We start from the raw sequence: 21,219 nt of genomic DNA on the forward strand, positions 1-21,219 counted from the left end.
TATACACTCATAAAATAGTTTACAACTAACCTTATTTTGTAGAAGATGGGTAAATTCATCCAACTCTATGATTCACTGAATTTGTATTATCTCTATGAACCTATACTGCTAATTACTTCTGAAAATTATGAATTTTCATGCTGAGCATGGTGGCACATAGTGAGTTCCAGGCCAGCTGAGGCTACAGGGAGACCCTATCTGAAAAAAAAAAAAAAAAAAAAAGACCAAAAATTGTGAATTTTCATTTTCTTTCTGTAATTAAGTCAAAAAAAAAATTTTTAAGTGCTAGCAAGAAAACTTAGGTCCTTTTGCCCAAGTCAGGCTACTGGTCAGCTTTGTTAGAAACACAATACATTTGGACTAGGATGTAGCTCAGTGAAAGAGTATTTGGCTTGCCCCAAGCCCTGAATTCAGTCTCCAGCACCACAAAAGAGAGAGGGACGGTGGACAGTATTACAAAGTTAGAATGTTTGACAGAAATGCTATTTAAATAAAGAACTTGAACTGTTTCACTATATTTAGTACTAAAATTAAGATGGCAAAGACTTGATTGACTTGAGTTAGGGAAATACTGACACAGGCCTAGATTTCTTTATTTATCAACATTGTACCTCCCTGGGCTAATTGTTTTACCACTGCTTTTGTGGAGTCATAATCTTCCTCTGAGACCATGAAATTATTTTGTAGATTAGGAAACTGCGGCGCCAAAATGATATACGTTGCTGAAGATTCATAGTTGAACAGTGGAATTGAGATTTGAAATAGTGGCTAAAACTGAGGCCTGTTTTTCCTGCTACTGCCCTACTAAGCATAACACTTCTTTACTTATTTAATAACCATTGTTTTAAGATTAAAAAGAAAAAGAAGCCTGTAGGCCAGAAATGTAGGGTAATGGGGTGAAACAGTGCTATGCTAATGTATTGGTGGGCTGGAGGTATAGCTCAGTGGCAAACCACTTACCTAGCATGATCAAAGCTCTGGGTTATCCTCACCACCAGGATGTGTTATATGGGAGTACACTGAGCTCTACTGTTTTGTTTTGTTCTTCTGACTCGTAGACATAAAAGCTTAACTCTCACCTCAAAGGGGATAAGAGATAGTTTATTCTGGAGGCAAATATGAGTGACCATGGCCTGGGAACACAGATTCAGGTTACCCCAAATTCCATGTTCCAGCATGGTAACAGTTATCTTACACTTTTATAGTAACAGAATAAAGAAAAGTCATAAATCAAGACACTTTTCAAATACATTGGTGGACACATTCAGTAGGTGGGTCACAGCAAAGTGGGAGGGTTCTTACTATATCTGAGATGTTATCTGATGACATTCTTAGCTTTTGGATTGGTGAGACCTGGTGGTCTGCTAAATTAATACATTCTAAAAGGTTTTTGTCTGTTAGTCACAGAATGTTAGATCAGAAATGGAAGTGAGTAAGGAGTGGCTGTTAGGGGGCTAAACATGGCCTGAGATAAATGGTAATTAGACTCTGGACCCGCAAAATTCCAAACTCTCCACATTCATTGAAGTTCAGCCTTGCAGGAGATTGAAGACTTGAAAATTGAAGGGTATTTTTCTGGGGACTTTTATTCACAGACTCAAATGTTTATTTGCTTTAAAAACCCAAGACTTAAAAAATATGTTCTGCATCCTAAGGGATCACTGGGATTACTGGGAAGGAAGCTTTACTTCCTCTGGGAGGCCTTTATTATGAGAACTACTCCATTTCCTGTTTGTCATTTTTATATTACCAAGATGAATCCTTATCAGGATTTTTAAAATAAGTTCTCAAGAGGCTTCAAGGTAAGGTTATTTATTGAATTAGAGGAATCCTTGCCTCCTTGTGGTTGTTTTTGTAGAACATTTACCTCGTTAAAAAAAAAAAAATGGTGAAGTGCTGTAAGGATGGCTCAGCAGTTAAGAGTACTCACTGATTGCTCTTGCAGAGGACCTGGGTTCGATTCCCAGCACCCACATTGCGGGTAACAACCATCCATAATTCCAGTTCCAGGGAATCCAATGCTTTCTTCTGATTTCCACGTGCATTGCATGACACTGGGTGCACTTACACATATGCAGGCAATGCTCTCATACACATAAAATAAATAAAAGATAAAAAAACCTAAACTTCTTGTTTTGTTTTGTTAGTTTTTTTAAATGTTTTATTTATTGTTTTTGTTTTGTGTGTATGTGTGTATTGACTGCATGTAGGTAAGTGTACCCATGTCGTGCAATGCCCTCGAAGAACAGAAGAGACTGTCGGATCCCCTGGAACTGGAGTTATGGACACTTGGTATGTGGGTGCTGGGATTTGAACCCGGATCTTCTGCAAGAACAACCAGTGTTCTTAACTGCTGAGCCATCTCTCCAGCCCTTCACTGCGTTTTTTAAAAAAAATTGTATTTTTATCAGTGCTGGAGAGATGGCTCAGTGGTTAAGAACACTGACTGTTCTTGTAGAAGACATGAGTTCAAATCCCAGCACCCACATGGCAGGTAACAACTGTCCGTAACTCCAGTTCCAGGGGATCCGACAGCCTCTTCTGTCTTCAAAGGGCACTGCACGACACGGGTACACTTACCTACACACAGGCAATACACGCAAAAACATAAATTAAAAATAATAAAACATTTTTAAAAATAAATAAAAATAAAAAAGGCAGTGAAATCCAGGCATGGTGGCACATGCCTTTGATCCCAGCACTAGGTAGGCAGAGGCAGGCAGAGCTCTGTGAGTTCAAGGCCAGCCTAGTCTATGTAGCAAGTTCCAGGCCAGCTGGGGCTACAGGGAGACCCTGTCTCAAAAAGAAAAGGAGGGCTGGGCAGTGAAAATGTAGGTGTGGTGGCACACCCGGCTCTGGCATACACCTTTAAGCCCAGCACTGTGGAGGCAGAGGTAGGCAGATCTTTGTGAGATTAAGGCCAGTCTGGTCTACAACCATCTGTAACCTACAGTTCCAAGGGATCTGATACCCTCTTCTAACTTGTGTGGCTACTTCACAATAGGGATGTGCTTACATACAACTTGTAAGTAAAGCACTCATATAAGAAAATAAAATAAATTTTTTTTTCAATGTATTGCACACCTTTAATTCCAGCACTTGAGAGATAGAGGCAGGAGAATCTCAGAGATCGAGGCCAGTCTAGTCTATGTAGTGAATTCTAGGCCAACTATGGCTACGTAGTGAGACCCTGTCTCAAAATTAATAAATAAAAATTTAAAAAAACACAGCACTTGGGAAGCAGAGACAGGCAGCTCTCTGTGAGTTCAAGGCCAGCCTGGTCTACATAGTGAGTTCCAGGACAGTTGGGGCTTCAGGAAGACCCTGTATCAAAAAGACCAAAAAATAAAAATAAATAAAGTGTGTGTGTATGTGTGTGTGTGATATGTGTATAGTGAGTGTGAGCATGCACACCATGGTGTACATATGGAGGTTAGAGGACAGCCCTGTAAAGTGAATTTTCATCTTCCACCTTTTCGTGGGCTCGGAGGATCAAACCCAGGTCACCAGACTTGCATAAGTACCTGAGCCCTCTGAGCTGTTCCACCAGCTGTGCATTGTCTTTTTAAAAAGAATATGTGGGGCTGGAGAGAGATGACTCAGTGATTAAGAGGACTGGCTACTCTTTCAGAGGACCTGGGTTCAATTCCCAGCACCCACATGGCAGCTAACAACCATCTATAACTCCCGTTCCAGAGGTTCTGACACTCTCTTCTAGCCTTTATGGGCATTGCATGACATGGATACACTTACATACATACAGGCAAAACACTCATACACATAAAATAAAAATAAATAAATCAAAAAAATACTTGAACATATTAGGTTGAACCAAGTCAAATTGTTTGGTTCAGCAGTTTAATAATAGACATAATTTATCTTCCTTTAGCTCAAAAATGATGATTGTTATTGCAATAGCATGGACTGTTTGTGCTCATAGTTAAATTTCCTGCTTGTATATGTGATAAAGTTACTGTTTTAACCATTTATGGTGTGTAGTACACTAGAGTTTAATTTTATAGTGACAGTGTTATGCAGCCACCACCTTTGTCTAGTTCCAAAATAATTTTAGTATGGTAGAGGGAAGCACCATGCTCATTCCCTTCTCCTAGCCCCTAGTCCTTCTTCAGAAGGACTTGCCTATTCTGGATATTACATATGAATGGAACCACATACTATGTTACTTCTGCCGTTAGCATAATGTTTTGAAGAGTGGAATAATAATTTTTCATTGCTGAATTGTATTCCTTCTGATGTGAATATGTACATCAATGTTTATTTACCCATTTGTGTCAGATATTATATGTATCCTTTCTTCATTCATACTGTTAACCATTCCTCTGATGTTTGCAGCCTGCCTCCAGAGGTGCCTCTAAGTAACATGGCTCTTTGGGGAGATCAGAGACCTTCTTTTCCTTAACAGTAGTTCTAGGGGCTGGAGAGATGGCTGAGCAGTTAAGAGCACTGGCTGCTCTTACAAAGGACCGGGTTCTGTTCCCAGCACCCACATGGCAGCTCAAAACTATCTGCATATCTGCATCTCCACTTCCAAGGGATCAGAAGCCCTTTTCTGGCCTTCTTGGGCATTGCGCGCGCGCACACACACACACACACACACACACACACACACATATGCAAGCAAAACACTCATAAAATAAAAATAATTTTAAAAAAAGTTTTAAATTATGCCACATCTAAATCTAAGTCACACCCACAAGCCTGACTTTCCTCCTGGACCCCTTCCTCCTGATTTGCTCATGTTTCTCTTTTGCACTCTCTTTCACAGCTGCTTTTAAGTGTTTTCTTCTCCCTCTCCCCACTTGGTGCACATTTCTTCATTATTAGTGGCCCTTATAATGTTACCACCTCCATTCTCTACCCAAGTAAGCCATTTCTTTGCTTCATGGCTCTGCCTGTGTCCCTTTCCACATAGACCATAAGAAGGTAGGAATCAGAAATGGTGAGCAGAGGTTTGAGTGAACCCACTCATGGGTATTAATAACTATTTTGTTTTAAGCAAGGGGCCCACAGTGTTTTACATATTTGAAATGTAGCGTTTGTGTCCATCTTTCCTTGTCTTGCTCTCTTCTTTTGGCAGCTTCTTGCTATGTAGCCCAGACTGGCCTTGAACTCACTGTGTAGCTGAGAATAGCCTTGAACTCCTGTTCCTCTTATGTCAGCCTGCCAAGTACTGGGATCACAGGGTGTACCACTACACTTGATTCTTTACCTTTCACATGATTCCAGTTCCTTCCAGTTTTACAGCTTTGTTTTGGAGTTGTATTTGCTAAAGCCTTGACCACTCTATTATTGGGGATTTGCTATATGTGGGTGGTAGAAACAGACTGAATTCAGGCATAGTCACTTAAGTGGAAACTCTGTAGAGCATTATTTTCTTTTCATAGAGAATTCTAAAATTAACACTGTGAATTCTTCAGTAGAATTAGAAACCTCAGGTGGTTACCTTTAAGATGTCTGTTTTTACCATTTCCAAACCTCACATGTATTCCACCGTGCAAAAAGAAATTCTAAAGCTATAGAATAACATGAGTTCTTCAATGGAAGTAGACACATCTGGTTGCCACCTTTGACATAGATGTCTGATTTATCATTTACAAACCTTATATGTATTCCATCTTATAAAGACAGAAGGTATACAGAACTGTCACTGTGAAAACAATGCTGATTTCCTCTGGGGTTATTTGCAAAGTGTGGCTTGCTTTTAGAAACTGGACAAAGATAAGATAGGCCGGTAATTATTTCACGAACATTTGTTCTGACAGAGGTTACAGCAGAGGCAGTTATAAAAACTGGGGTTAACATCTAAATTGATCCCTGAAAAATTACCTCCCTTTAAATAGGCCTAAATTCCCAGACGTGAATTAGAAAAAGAAAGTTATTGTTAGCTTGCCATGTATTATTTTGTAAATATGGTGATCATCTGCCGTCAAAATTTTTTTTCAATTTGACAAGCAGTTGCTGTTTTATTAAGTGACCAGATTACAAAAATGCCATAAAGAGACACCTTAGTTCATTCTTCTAATGAGCCTTTGCTCTGGTCTTCCCAGCATCTCCACCTTCTACAAAATGGGTTGTCTTTTTCTTCATTACACCTTGTGGAGAAGACAATTTAAAGGGCCACAGGAAGTTATTTGCTTCCTTGAAGTGCTTCCCTACAGTATAGATTTTATGAATCAGATCCTCCATTCAGATGATGTAATATATACAGAGATCGAGCATGCCAGGAGTGGTGGTACATGCCTGTAGTCCCAGCACTTGGGAGGCAGAGGCAGGCTCTCTGTGAGTTCAAGGCCAGCCTGGTCTACATAGTTCCAGGACAGCTCAGGCTACTGGGAGACCCTGTCTCAAAAAGCCAAAAAAAAAAAAAAAAAAAAAAAAAAAAAAAAAAAAAAACCAAAGAGACTGAGCAGTCAAAGAGTTATCTGTCAAGACAATCTGCTTCTTATTGATTTTGCCATAACCATGCCTGTAGATAAGTTCATTTACTAACTTCAGGTTGGGATACCCCCATGCAATGTATGGCTCCACAATCCTCAGCATATTAATTGAAGCCTTGTTGAGGTTAAAGGTGCTATTGAACATCTGGCGCAGGCAAAGGAGCTGCAGCACCTTGTGGACCTTTGGGCTGACACCATTGATACCTCTGATTCTGATGACAAAAGCCAATTTGGGTTCTGCAGGCACATAGAAGTTGCCAGCTTTTCTCACCTTCCTGGGCATTCAGATCTCAGTCCTGTACATCTGCCTGTATTCCTTGTGATACTGTTAGCCTCTTCATAGATAAGCTTCCTCCTTGCCTTCCTAAGTGTCTTCAGGGCAAATCTCTTTTGAAGGTGTTTTACCTTCAACTCTGCAAATTGCTTAAGGGCTTCTGGCATAGCAGGAACCTTCGTTTTCTTCTCTGGTATGGCCTCCATGGTTCCAGCTGGAAAAGAGCAGCCATCACAATTTTAATCTGGGCTCGGGGACACTGGACAAATAAGACTGAAGCTAGAGTACAGAATCCCTCTCCTTCCAGGATCTAATGGTACAAATGAGTTTTTTTAAACAAAGACTGTTGCTGTTGCTGCTGCCACTGCCACTGATTTTTTTGTTTGTTTCTTTGTTTTGAGACAGGGTTTCATGTTTTATTTTATTTTCTGTGTATGAGTGTATTGCCTGCATGCTTGTCTGCACACCCATGTTGTATAATGCTCATGGAGGTCAGAAGAGGGCGTTGGATCCCCTGGAACTGGAGTTATGGATGGTTGTTAGCTGCTATGTGGGTGCGGGAAATCGAACCCAGGTCCTCCTAACCACTGAGCCATTTCTCCAACCCCTGTTTCTATTTTTTTTAAGACTCATTTATTTTTATGTGTGTGTGAGTGCCTGCCTGTATGTATGTGTACCATGATGCCAGAAGAGGGCCCATATCCCCTAGTTGTTCTTTCTTTTAAAATATTCACTTTGTATTTTAATGTGTATTATGTATGTGTCTGCTTGTGAGTTCATGCATGTGAGTACAGGTGCCCTCAGGGCCCAGAAGAGGATGTTGACTGATCTAGAGCTGGAGTTACAGGTGATCGTGAGCTGACTGCCATGGATGCTGGAAGCTGAAGTCAAGTCCTCTGCAAGAGCAGCTGATTTTATTTATAGTTATCTCTAAGATAACTATAAATAGTTGTAAGTTCTGAGATGCAGAGTAATGAATTATAAGATATTTTTCTTCTTTATATTTTGTTTCTGTATAGTTATTGTTAAACCTCTTTTAAGAGAGCATATGTAATTTTTTTTTTTTTTTTTGGTCTTTTTGAGTCAGGGTCTCCCTGTAGCCCCAGCTATCCTGGAACTCAACTATGTAGACCAGGCTGGCCTTGAACTCAGAGAGATCCGCCTGCCTCTGCTGGGATTAAAGGCATGCATCACACGCCCAGCTAAGCATATATAATTTTAACAAAAACAATAAAACAGTTATTTTTGAGAAAATAGCAATTTGTTTGAAACTTGGCCCCTGAAGCCAATACCTCTGCTATGGTGAGAATCTTTCTTTCACCTGGTCAAGCATTGCATGCAGGAAATGGACCAAGAGATCTGTTCAGTTAGTGAGGATCTTTTTAGAACCAGCATGTTCTCTTTCTGCATGTTTTAAGTTTCTGACTTGAGATCTCCTTCTAGACTTCAGAGTCCTGCTAACCTCTCTAGCTTTTGAAAGAATTTTTGGAGAGTAGTTCCCTGGTCCTGATGCATGTTTAGGCTATAAATGACTGCCAGAGTGGTTGGACTGAAGGGGGAATGGTTCTTTCCCACTCTGCCTGTGTGCAGTGAAGGGTTTTTGGAGCTGGACAGGGAGTGCACAGTAATCATACAGAGATGCTAGCAGATTAAAGGAGGAGCACCTATCTTCAGCACCCAGGAGTAAAAACTAAAGACAAAATGTGTGCATGACATAAAAACCTACTTTATATGTGTTGGCCTCAATCAGTTGCAGCCCTCTTACCTTATGGCCACAAATAACTGCATTCTTTGATAAAGGACAGTGATAACTGTACTTACGTGTTTGAGACTATAAGTGTGTTTGTGTCTGTGTATCTGTGTGTGTTTGTATAAACACAGACCAGCTTTTAAGATGCACACGCTCTCTGCAGCATATAGAGCTTATATTATATAACTTACATTGGTAACTTAATGTGTATCATTATAGGCTAGCTTTCCAGGGAAGCAGGTCAAGAGTGTGCTTAATATGCAAAATGTTTATGAAGGTATGCTCTTCCAGCAGCATCTGTGAAACAGAGAAGAAGGAAGTAAGATCGGTCAGGACAAGTTGAGCCAACCTACAAACCTAAGGGTAACCTTCAACTGACTATGGGATCCCGAGAGCTAGAATGGCCTTTCAAATTCCTCATATTAGACTTAAATGGTGAGGGTTTTTTTTTTCTTTAGTTTTTAAATTTCATTTTATGGGGGCTAGAAAGATGGCTCAGGAGTTAAGAACAATGGCTGCTTTTGCAGAGGACCTGGGTTTGGTTCCCAGCACCCACAAGGCAGCTTATCACGATCTCTGACTCCACTTCCAGAGACTCCAACACCCTCTTCTGGCCTCTGTTTGCATTATATGCACGTGTTGCACTTAACACACATGCAGGCATAACACACTCATACACATAAAGCCTAAAAATAAGTAAATAAGCATGGTGGCACATACCTGTAGTCCCAGTACTTGGCAGAGTCAAGAGAATCTCTGTGAGATTGAGGCCAGCCTGCTCTACATAGCAAGATCCAGGCCAACCAGGGCTACATGGAGACCTGTCCCCAAAAGACCAAAAATAAAATAAGTAAATAAAAAATGTTTTAATTACATTTTATTTCTGAGGGGGAGGTGTGCATGCCACCGAGTACATGTGAAGGTCAGAGGACAACTTGTAGGAATTTATTCTCCCCTTCCACCATTTTGGTCCTGGGGCTCAAACTCAGCCATAGGTCAGCAGGCTTGGTGGCAAGTGCTTTAACAACTGAGCCATCTCACCAGCTTGAAGTCTTTAAAAATTCTTTATTGATCAATTATTGGATATGGTCCATCCTGGGAAAGGGGTGTGACCCTATAGTAGTGGCACTGTCATTTTTGGCAATCCCTGAAGGAGCTGTCTCCTGGCCATGCTCCTAGAAGCTGGTGACAATGCTTGCCTTGAAAGGAGCTCCACAGAGCACATCCCTCTATCTACCCCACCTTTCTTTCATCTCTGAAAGTGTTTTCTTTCACACACACACACACACACACACACACACACACCCCTGAATCCTTTCCTTTTCCCCCACTTCCGTTTGCTCTTCTAAGAGCCAAAGTCTGTCTGTCTGTGTGTGGGAGGCAAGACTAGAAATCCTCAGATACAGCAAATGTGTTTTGTGCTGTCAAGGTAGAGCTGCTATTTTGGGTTTCAGAATGCTAGCTTGGAGAAGAAACTGAAATCGCCCATGTGAACTGGTGAGAAGAGAATCAGCTTAGCACTGGCTTGATTAGACTGGTTCAGTAAGGAGTTCACTCCTGAGAGCCCAGGGTTCCATATATGCTCCTAGTCATACCCCTTGAGAGCACAGCATTCAGACACACTCAGTGCATAATGAGTGCCTACTACGTGTCTGTCAGTGTTCACATTTAGAGACAGCAGTGAGCAAAACAGAAAGTGCTATTCTTGTGAAGATTTTCATTCAAGTGACATTTTACCTGAGCCTACAAAACAGGATTTATGTGTCATGACTTAGTTTGTACATGGCTTCCATTTCACCCAAGCTTGTGTGTGTGTGTGTGTGTGTACACACACACACACATATATGTATGTAGCCTAATGATGGATTTAAAGCAAAGTACCTACCCATATTTTTGCTTCTCCCTCTCCTATTTTTTATTATGCGAGCTCTTTGAGAATTTTCTGGTTTAGTGTCCCCAAATCATGATCATTTGTGTACTGCTTTCATTGCCATATTATTCTCTCAATATTTTTCTTTATCCTTCCGATTTTTCTCATTATTCATAGTGTCTTTTAAAAAAAGTTTTATCTTACTATTTTTATTTTATGTAATGAGTGTATTGCCTGCATGCATGTAAGTGCACCTGTGTTGTGCAGTGCCTGCAGAGGTCAGAAGAAGGTGTTGAATCCCTGGGAACTGGAGTTATGGGTGGTTGTAAGCCACCATGTCGGTTCTGGGAACTGAACCCCAGTCCTCTGCAAGAACAGCCAGTGCTCTTAACTTCTGAGCCATCTCTCTAGCCCGTCCATATTCCCTCTTAACCCTTTTAGAAACATGTCAGCAGGAGTCCAGTGCTTCTGTCAAATGTTACTAGCTCTTAACCACCCCGTTTCGGCAACACTCCACACGCCTTCCACAGTTTTCTCTGAGTTTTTGTTTTTGAAAGAGTCTTGTTTATAAAGCCCAGGTTAACCTCAAACCTCTCTATTTGCCTGCCTCAGTCCAGACTGAGGGTTGCAATTATAGGGATAAACTAATACTCTTGGATTCCCTGAATTTTTTGTTTGGCTTGGTGTGGCTTTCACTTTTTAGAGATAGGGTCTCCCTATATGTGCTGGTCTATCCTCTGGCCTCTGCCTACTGATTGAGTGCCAGGATTATTGGTGTCATCATTCCCAGTGCTTTCAGTATTTTGAAGCAAATCTATAAATTGTCTTTCTCTTTTCCTTTTTTTTTTTTTTTTTGAGAATTGATTCACCATATTGCTGTTAGTCAAATTCACTGCTGGGAGGCGCAAGTGGCATCCAATCCTCTCCTCCCGTGGTCCTTGGGACAACCTGAGAAAAGAATTCTCCAAACCCTGGTTTGAAGAATCTTAATGAGTTTATTGGACTTGCTAACTGAGCTTGGGGTGCCAGTTTACTTATAGATGAGTGGGCGCCACCCCCCCATTCATGGCTGTGTTTGAAAGTCCACACCCAAACATAAGTCCCATGGTTCAGGACAGCCTCACAAAATGGCGAGAGAGTGGCCTCATGGTTTTCCCAGCTTTTATATCCTTAGCCCCTCCCCTGCAAGCAGCTATGGTCAACTGATTGGCTGGAAGAGGGAAAGGGAGTGGCTTCTTTACAGAGCATGGGAAGGAGACAGGTCCATGGCTTGTCATCACAGGGTCAGAGGAACATCCAGATCACACTCATCCCTTCCTCTGGCTCTTAGAAAACTTTCTGCCTGCCTCTTCCATGAATATCCCTGAGCCTCAGAGAGGGTGGGGCTACCTTTCTCCCATTGTAGTAGGGCACTGGACTCTTCAAGTTTCTGCACCCTCTGTTTGTCGTGGGCTGATGGCTCGATTCAGTGGCATTCCATCTACTATAAAAACACAAACAGCAAGAAGCAAGAACATGTAAACAGTAACTGCTATAATAGTTTATGGGTGTAAACACAAATGCTTGGATGGTACTTTAGTAGGTCCATCTAACAATACAGTTGCAGTGGCTTCTCCACTGGGGCCTATAACCTCTCCTGCCACAGGGGGGTGGCCTTGTCTACAATACCAGATGTGTGTTCCAACCCTAGGAGCAGACATTAGGTCCAATTGATAATTAGCTGGTTGTACATACACTAGACGAGCCACTATTGCACCAGTAGGAACATCTTGCTTCGCATGTTGATAGTGCAGCACACGGGGTCCTTCGGTGAACAGGATAATGGGGGACAATTCTCCCCCAGCCATCTGCATAGCGCCTTCTGGCACTATGAAAGCCCATAGACAGGGAGTTTCCAATTTAGTCCAAGCTTGATTTCTCCCTCTCCTGCACTCACATCATGTGGTGTCTTCAGCAATAGGGTCTTAACGTCCACCTCAGGTGTACAACCAACATTATTGGCAATTGCCTTTATGGTTTGGGGGACTTCTGGGGTCCCTTTGGTTAACTGCTCATAGGGAGGCAACCCACCCCGGTACTGGGATTTTCATTTAACAACGTTAATGGCTTCTAGAAGGGCCTTTTTCCACCCCTGTAGGGTTCCTTCTGAGCTTAAGGCTTTCAACTGCTCCTTTAGTAACCCATTTTTTCTTTCAGTTAACCCTGTTCCTGTATGATTGTATGGAAGGTGGGAATACCATTGAACCTGATTATCCTCAGCCCAAGCTTGCACATCTGTACCTGTGAAATGAGTGCCTTTGTCACTATCAATTCACCTCGGGCACCCATACATGACACTGAGTTCAGTAAGCCCCTTAGTAGTAGCCTTGCCCGTTGCTCTCTTGCAAGGAAAAGCCTGTGTAAGGCCTGTGGCAGTGTCCACACAAGTGAGAGCATATTTGCACCCCTCATTGACTGGCAGGGGCCCTATATAATCTACTTGCCAGTCTCTCACAAGGGAAGCTGCCTTGTGCACGTGTCCCATCATGGCATCCATCCTCTGGGGCCGTAACCAGGAACACACCTCATAGGCCTGGACAGCCTGTTGGATGTCAGCATATTTTACTGGAATGCTGGCTGCTTTGGCTATTCTCCATCCCGTGTCAGCTCCTCTGTGGCCCGACTTGATATGAATCCAGTGAGCTGCTTCTAGGAGAACCTGAGGGCAAACAGCCCTCACCTCGGTAAGGGCATCAGCTTCCTGATTCCCGGGGGACTCACCAGGCGGTGGGCAGCCACATGGTAAACCACCAGGGGCACTAGCTCCTCCTGCATTTTATTATATATGTCCTTCCACATTTGTTGTCCCCATAGTGGCCATCCCATCACCTGCCAGTTTTCTTTCTCCCACTGAACTATCCATAAGGTTAAGCCTTTGAACCCAACTGTCAGTACAAATTATAACTGGCCAAGGCTCCCCTTTTTATTACTATCCATACAGCTCTCAATTCAGCCCTTCTCCTTCAATTCTCCTTCTCCCCTCTCTAACCATATAGTGTCAGTGTTCATCTTATTGCCACTGCTACCCATTCTTGTCTGGCACCCCTGCTAGTGCCATTGGTATACCAGGCATCAGCCGGAATTGGGGGAGCCCCTTTTAGCACTTGATCAGATCTTGCTGGAGGGTCAACTATAGGAGGTGGAGGGAAAGGCTCTGTACCTTGAAGTGACACTGGTCCTAGTACTGCCTGCATGGCATTGGTGATTGGGCTTGCTGACACTACCCGTTGCTGTTGCAAATATGCATGCCATCTTTGCAGCATTTGGTTTTGGGCCACCTCTGACAGGGACTTGGCTAACAGGCCCTCCACCCATCTAGAGCTCTATACTGGGACTCCGCCCCTTTCCATGATTGGGACAAGAACCCAATTGGGACCATCTGTTCAGGTTGTTGTTGCCACAAGCCCCACCCATAACCCTCAGGGCTCCTGGTGACTTCCAAGAGGAAGGGACACCCAGGTATTGGGACACACAACTGCTTAGCTTGCCCAACCAGTACCTTGGCCTGTTCAAAAGCCTCTTGGGCCTTTACATCCCAATCCCATGCAGCACCTCTCTTTATTAGATTATACAAGGGACAGGTGACCTGAACAAGGTGAGGTATAAAAATTAACTAATACCGGGGCTGGAGAGATGGTGCAGTGGTTAAGAGCACTGACTGCTCTTGCAGAGGACCCTGGTTCGATTCCCAGCACCCATATAGCAGCTACAAACCATCCTTAACTCCAGTTCCAGAGGAATCCAAAGCCCTCTTCTGATCTCCATGTCATTGCATAACATGGATACACTCCCATACATGCAGGCAATACACTCATACACATAAAATAATTAAAAAGTATATGAATATGTATACACACTTTACATATCAAAGCTCTAAAAGTAGCAAACAATGAGAGAAACTGAGTGTGTGATATTCTAGGCCTAGGGATCAAAGGGCAAGATTCTCTGATAAGAGTGGATCCTGACATCTAGTTCCCCAGTTCATGCTGAAGATACTGTTTCAATAAAGAATAGATTGGGCATGGAGGTGCACACCTTTAATCCCAGCACTCAGGAGGTAGAGGCAGGTGGATCGCTGAAAGATCGAGGCTAGCCTGGGCTACAGGGAAACCCTGTCTCAAAAGACCCCCTGACTAAAAAAAAAAAGGATGAGCCCTTGCTGGAGCAGTTTCCAGACACATCTGAAGGAACAAGTTCTCAGCAGTTCAAGTCTGCTCTTGGTTGTTTTTTAATTCAGGAATAATGTGGTTTAGAAATGTCACAACTAGCCAGGTGTGGTAGCGCACACCTTTAATCCCAACACTGGAGAGGCAGAGGCAGGCGGATCTCTGTGAGTTCAAGGCCAGCCTGGTCTACATAGTGAGTTCCAGGACAGCTGGGGCTACAGGGAGACCCTGTCTCAAAAAGACCAAAAAAAGAAAGAAATGTTACAACTTCAGCTGGAGAGATGGCTCAGCGGTTAAGAGCACTGAGTGCTCTCGCAGAGGACTCAGGTTCGATTCCCAGCACCCTCATGGCAGCTACAAACCATCCTTAACTCCAGTTCTTGGGGAATCCGAAGCCTTCTTCTGACCTCCGTGGCATTATATGACATGGGTGTACTCACATACATGCAGGCAATACACTCATACACATAAAATAATAAAATATTTGGCGCACGCCTTTAATCCCAGCACCCGGGAGGCAGAGGCAGGCAGATCTTTGTGAGTTCAAGGCCAGCAGTTCCAGGACAACTGGAGCTACAGGGAGACCCTGTCTCAAAAAGACCAGAAAAAGAAGAAAAAAACCACAACTAGGAAAGGGGAGAGCCTTCAGTGGAAAGCCTGGATGTTAACCTTTTAGATTTCATGAGAAGTATACATTTACATTCATACATGTATATATATTTACATTTTTTAAGCTGATCATGGTGATTCACACCTATAAATATCAGCCTCAGGAGGCAGAGGCAGGAAGATTGCCACAGGTTTGAGGCCAGCCCCATCTACACGGTGAATTCTAGACCATCCAAGTCTCATAGTGAGACCCTATCTTGGAAAACAAAGCAGGGCTTGCAAGATGACTTGGTGGGTAAAGGCACTTGCTGGCAAGCCTGACAACCTGAGTTTGATCCCCAGGACCCATATGATGGAAGGAAAGAAACAACTTCCAGAGGTTTTCCTCTGGCTTCCACACATATGCTGTGGCACAGTGGTACTCAAATTAGCACAGCATGCATATGCACAGTACATAAATATAATTGTGTGTGTGTGTGTGTGTGTGTGTGTCTTTTTTTGAAATAGGGTCTCCTTGTAGCCCCAGCTATTCTGGAACTCACTATGTAGACCAGGCTAGCCTCCAACTCACAAAGATCCGCCTGCCTCTGCCTCCCAAGTGCTGGGATTAAAGGCGTGCGCCACCACACCTGGCTATAAATACAATTTTTTAAAGCAAAACAAAATAGATGAAAAATTTATAGCAAACTGTATGTACAACTGATACATAAGTAATAATGATTACAGCTACACAGAGTAAGCTAGTTGCTTCAATTCTGGGCTAATGGAAGCTGTGACATAAACTTTAGCTTGTACCTCTTTTGAGTTGAAATTGATACAAAAATGTGTTCTGTGCTTCAGGCTAAGGGCAAAGATGTCTTTTTCCTCACAAGATTATCTGAGTCTTTTATCTTTTTTAAATTTTTTATTATCTTTTATTGATTTATCTTGTGTATGTCTATGTGTGTAGGCACGCATATGAAGGTCTACAGGAGTTCTTGTTCTTCCACAATGTGGCTCCTGAGGATTGAACTCGTATCATCAGGCTTGGATGCAAGTGTCTTTACCTACTGAGCCATGGAAGCAGCCATTGTTTGTTGTCTTTTGTGGAATAATAATAATAGGAATTTATAACGGAATGAAAGAACTACTGGAAATTCTTCTGTAACCTCCTTGTTTTGTAGATGACAAGCAGATGTTTGGAATACAGTAGCCATTGACTGAATGTGTGTTGAATTAATGGATGAATCAGTGGGGTCTGAGAACAAGTGGCTTCTTCCTAGACTTGTGCAAGTTCATGACACTCAACTTTCTGATTTAAGTAAAGCAACCAGAGTGCCAATAGTGGAGCTGTTGTTTGTTAACATCTATTGAAAGCTTAATATGTGCCATATAGGGCTGGATGTGGTGAGGCTTGCTGATATCCCTGCACTTGGAAGCAGAAGGATCAATAGTTCAAAGCCATCATTGGCCAAATAGCAAATTCTAGGCCAGCAAGGGCTACATGTAGGCAGAGACAGATGTATCTCTCTGAGTTCCAGCATAGCCTGGTGTATATAGCGAGTTCCAGGGAAGCTGGGGCTGTATAGTAAAACCCTGTCTCAAGGAAGAAGAAAAAAATATATGCCATCAAAATGATCAGATTTAATATTTTGAGTTATTAGGCCTATCAAAAAATGGGAAGTCATGAGGCCATAGCTATTTGTAAAGTGATAACTGTAGTCTATGTAAGGTGACTGCTTGCTGACTTCACTCTTAAGAAAAAACCCAGTGGCCTCTGCTGTTCTAGAGCTGGGGGTGTGATGTAAAATAGAGAAATGGGCCTCTCTGTAGACTTGTTATTAACTGAATGAACTCTTCCTTGTTTTGTTTTTCAGCTGGAAGAAGAAAGATCTGTACTCAATAATCAGTTGTTAGAAATGAAAAAAAGGTAGGCTTTCTTGATGTGTTTATTGGTGTGTGTGTTCAGACTGTGCTGTGTGTGGTGGCCTTTAGAGAACAGTTGCCTTCTTAATTCAGAAGTGGCATGCAATAGTGTAATGTTCATGACAAATTAGGGAAATTCATCTAAAAAACTTTCAAATGTTGAAACTTTTAAGCCATTTCCTATTGTATTTGCTTAGAAGCATTCTAAATTCAGATTGTTTCATACTGCTGTTACCTCCTAGTTTTATTAACAAGTAGACTATAATTTTATATATAGTAGTTGCTCTGCATTTAGGTGCTGATTTCAATTATGTAAAATTTTAATTTTTCAATAATAATGAGTAATGCCATTTTAAGTGTTTCTGTTTATGTTCTTAAAAATTATTTACTATCCTTTCATTATATTCAAATGGAAATCTAGTTTAGCTTTCCCAGTGCTTTTGGAAAGAAATTAAATGCCCAGAATCTTGATGCATATACATCCCCTGGCCTTTGCTCTTTTAAATCATGCAGTTATACCTATGATAGTTCTGTGCTCCTCCTGCATGCCAGACAGGTTTATAATGCACAGAATTGCCAAGACTCATAGACTGTCTTGCTGTAGAATTCTAAATAAATGTCTATTTCAGCAACAACGTGAACTCTAGCACTCAGGAAGTACAAGAGGAGGATGAAGAGTTCAAGGTCATCCTCAGTTACATAGGCCAGTGTTGGCTACATGAGACCCTGTCTCAAAAAAATTAGTTAGTTAATTTAATTTAATTTAATTTAATAAGCTAAAGGGTGGGAATGCAGCTCAGCAATAGAGAACTTAGCTTTTTTAGTATATGCGAGGCTCTGGGTTGATTGATACACTGTAAATATTTATGGCCAAAATAAACACACACACACACACACACACACAATCTCCCAACAACAAAACCGTATCTGTAATCCTTGGGAGGAAAGAGAGTCAGGAGTAGTTCTGAGTCATCTCAGGTACCAAGCAAGTTTGAGGCGAGTCTCAAACTTGAGACTATGTCTCAAAAAACAAATAACAAAATATATTACTTACGAATTACTCCATATGCTTGTAGGAAGTTCTTTGTCTTGTCAGAGCAAAGGTTTCCCTGTCCCATTGATGACTGATAGATATGTCTCATACTTGTTTGCTGGAGCTACATTCTAAAGGGTATTGGGCCTTGGTCTGTGAGGAGCCTTTTTTCCCTCTCTGGTTTTCATTATCTAAATTTCTTTTTATTTAATTCACTAAGATGGTCTTTACACTCTAGAATGCACAAGTGTGTCTCACCTTGGCCTGGCTCCTCCTGGACAGAGGAACATCCTCCCTGGACCAGAGGGTGGAGGTGGGCAATAACCATCATGTTGTGTGCCTCCACTAGTGCCTGTGTTCAGGCACTGTTCTGTCCTCTGTGAGGAGTATTGAATTTTATAGAAATCCACTCTCCTTTCACTAAAAGAACTTCCCATTAGTGGTTATAAAGGATACATGAAAAATGATGAGGTTTGTTCCTATGGCTTTCTCAAAAAAAGGGACATATGAATAAAAATAGGCTGGTGTATACACATAATCCCTCTACATTTATGTGATACTTCTTAGTTCACAAACTATCTACTCTCAAAACAACCCAGTGAAAGATATGATGGGGTTTATATTTTAAATGTGATACTGAAGTTCCCTAAATCAGAACTTGGCCAAGGACTCAGGGCAAATGAATAACAAGTACAGGTTTCAGACTCCGCTTCAGATTGGGTTACCTTCTCCCTGTGCCTGTAGCCTTTGTTTGTCACTTACCTTTATAAAAATAAAAGATCCTAGGCTTCATTAGTCTTTATTTGTCATGTGACTGACTAAATTATATGTCTTTTAAAATATAACTAAGCCTATGACTTTTTTCATGACTTAAAAAGATGTAACAGGAGCTGGAGAGATGGCTCAGCATTTAAGAACACTGGTTGTGTCTCAAAATGTGAAAAAGCTGAGAGGGCTGCAAATATATTTCAGTGATGGGATGCTTGCCTAACACAGGCAAAGCTCTAGTTTCAGTTTCCAGCACCACCAAAACAACAAATCTGCTAATGTTGATGACTAAATATAAAGATTATAATTTTTCCAAAAGTAAAAAAGTTTTAAATCTAGTTTCTCATATTTAATCTGGTTTTTCCTTGTTATCAACCCTCAAGGAAAGTTATTTCTATTTTGGAAAACTGAATTTAAATGTATTTTAAAATAGCAAATAATTTAAATCCTTAAACGCCTCCCAAACATCGGTGTAGTAGAGGATTCATGTGTGGCTGTATGTGTATAGTGGTTAAGTAGATTTACTCTGCATTGAGGACTAAAAATTTGACATGCTTTTGACTCAAATATCTTGTAAATATGTGTCATAAAAGTATATGAACTTCCATTACTAATAAAGGAATCAAGATCCTGGTCAACAGTTTAATTTAGAAGTGAAGACAATATATTACTATCTTTGATTGGACATGATATTGTCTTACAGGACTTACTCTCCATTGTTGGGTAAACTAGTTATTAAAAAACCAGGATCTAAAGATGTAGGTTAGTGTAAGAGCACCCTCCTGGCATATGTAAAGTCCTGGGTTCAATCCAGTATCCCCTTCCCTGAAAGAGACCCTTCCATGGAGTCTGAGAATCTCATACCTGCCTTACCCCAGTGGATAAACTTGAATTACAAGCCAGGCATGGCAGTACATTCCTGTAATCCTAGCACTTGGATGAGATAAAGGCAGAAGGATCAGAAGTTCAAGGTTACCTTCAGCTACCTAGTAAGTTTAAGGCCAAATGAGCTACATGAGACACCCTCAGAGAAATCAGTAAGACCCTTATATATTTCCTTTGAGTTTTTTGGTGTCTATAAACATTCACACTAATATGTAGTAAAGGTTTTTCTCTAAGCTTGAAACTGTAATCATCTGATTACAATTGCGCAAGCATCTTTAAGAACAGGTTCCAGCCAGGTGTGGTTGTGCAAGCCTTTAATCCCAGCACTGGTAATGCAGAGGCAGGAAGATTTCTGTGAGTTAAAGGCCAGCCTGGTCTACATAGTGAGTTCTAGGCCAGCCAGGGCTACATAATGGGACCCTGCTCCCCCCCCCAAAAAATAAAGAACAGATTCCAAGGACTCTGATAAGGCAGTTAGCCCAACCTACCAGAATGGGAGGGCTCCCTCTTTTCTCTGATCTTTTTAATGTCCAAGAAGGGACACCAAAGCCAACATCTTATCCATGGTCTTGGGGAGTCGGAATTCATTCTGGTAGTACAGAATGTAAGCTCCGTCAGGAATAGAAACTGGCTTGCAGTACTGGGACCAGTTCTGAAGTGGTCTGTGCTGCTCAGCTCATTCAGCTTACTGTGGGTTGTAACTGTCTGACTGTCTCCGAGCTTGCGCTACTTACCAATGCTCATCTCACCCCTCTCTTTTCCCTTTCCTACTCTTGCTTCCTTTGCTATATCTGTGTGTCTTTCATGGTAAGACTAAAAAAAGTCTATCCACGTTATAATAAATAAATTTCATATATTTTTAGTAAACCAAATTGTTGTATATATTTTTGGCTGCCTTTGTCCCTCTGTGTCTTGCTTTTGTTTTGTAAAATATACTCAGCAGTGTATACATATACACACATTTCAATATCTAGATACAGCAACAAACTTTAGTGCAAATTTAGTTCTCCTTACTGTATTTGCATTTTCTTCATGGTTCTAATATTTGGTTCTTATTATCTTGCATTTTAAAGCTTGCCCAGTAACACTTTAAGGTATTTGCTTCATTACTGAAATTTATTTCTTATGTAAGTACTAAGAAAAGAATCTGAGTGACATGCCCCCCTTGGGGGATGGGAAGAGATCTCTGGCCCCTATAGCCTTCCTTCATACTATGTTATCTTCCCTGCTTGGTATTTGGAGTATGACCAAGCCTTTCTAGGCAGCATGACTTAAACATAACAGTTTGCTTCTCCTACATCAGTAGTCTTGGCATAATTGGTTTAATTCAGTCCCTCTTGGTTTGTACAAAGGAATTAGGGCACAGAAATAACCTAAGAAGCCATCACTGACTTGAAGGTCTGTCATAGAAATGAGTTGCCAAGCTCAGGGTATCCTATCATCTGGTAGATTCTTTCTTCAT

The 21,219-nt window shown here is 41.5% G+C and overlaps 1 protein-coding gene and 1 pseudogene across 14 annotated transcripts in view; one reads left to right on the plus strand and one right to left on the minus strand.

The window, feature by feature from the left end:
* The window catches only part of Clip1 (CAP-Gly domain containing linker protein 1), a 145,166-nt gene that overhangs the window by 115,028 nt on the left and 8,919 nt on the right, over positions 1 to 21,219 (plus strand). For 13 of the 14 annotated variants that reach the window (XM_017799709.2, XM_029566567.1, XM_029566565.1 and 10 more), the window contains one exon: positions 17,023 to 17,075. In XM_017799709.2, the coding sequence (XP_017655198.1) occupies positions 17,023 to 17,075 (53 nt within the window). Of the gene's footprint in view, positions 1 to 8,773; positions 8,895 to 17,022; positions 17,076 to 21,219 lie in introns of those variants that run through there. The other variant, XM_029566570.1, reaches the window with a different exon arrangement.
* LOC103739051 lies at positions 5,954 to 7,097 on the minus strand (annotated as a pseudogene).

Source organism: Nannospalax galili, unplaced genomic scaffold (genome assembly GCF_000622305.1).
Source record: "Nannospalax galili isolate Female #2095 unplaced genomic scaffold, S.galili_v1.0 scaffold218, whole genome shotgun sequence".
Classification (NCBI taxonomy): domain Eukaryota; kingdom Metazoa; phylum Chordata; class Mammalia; order Rodentia; family Spalacidae; genus Nannospalax; species Nannospalax galili.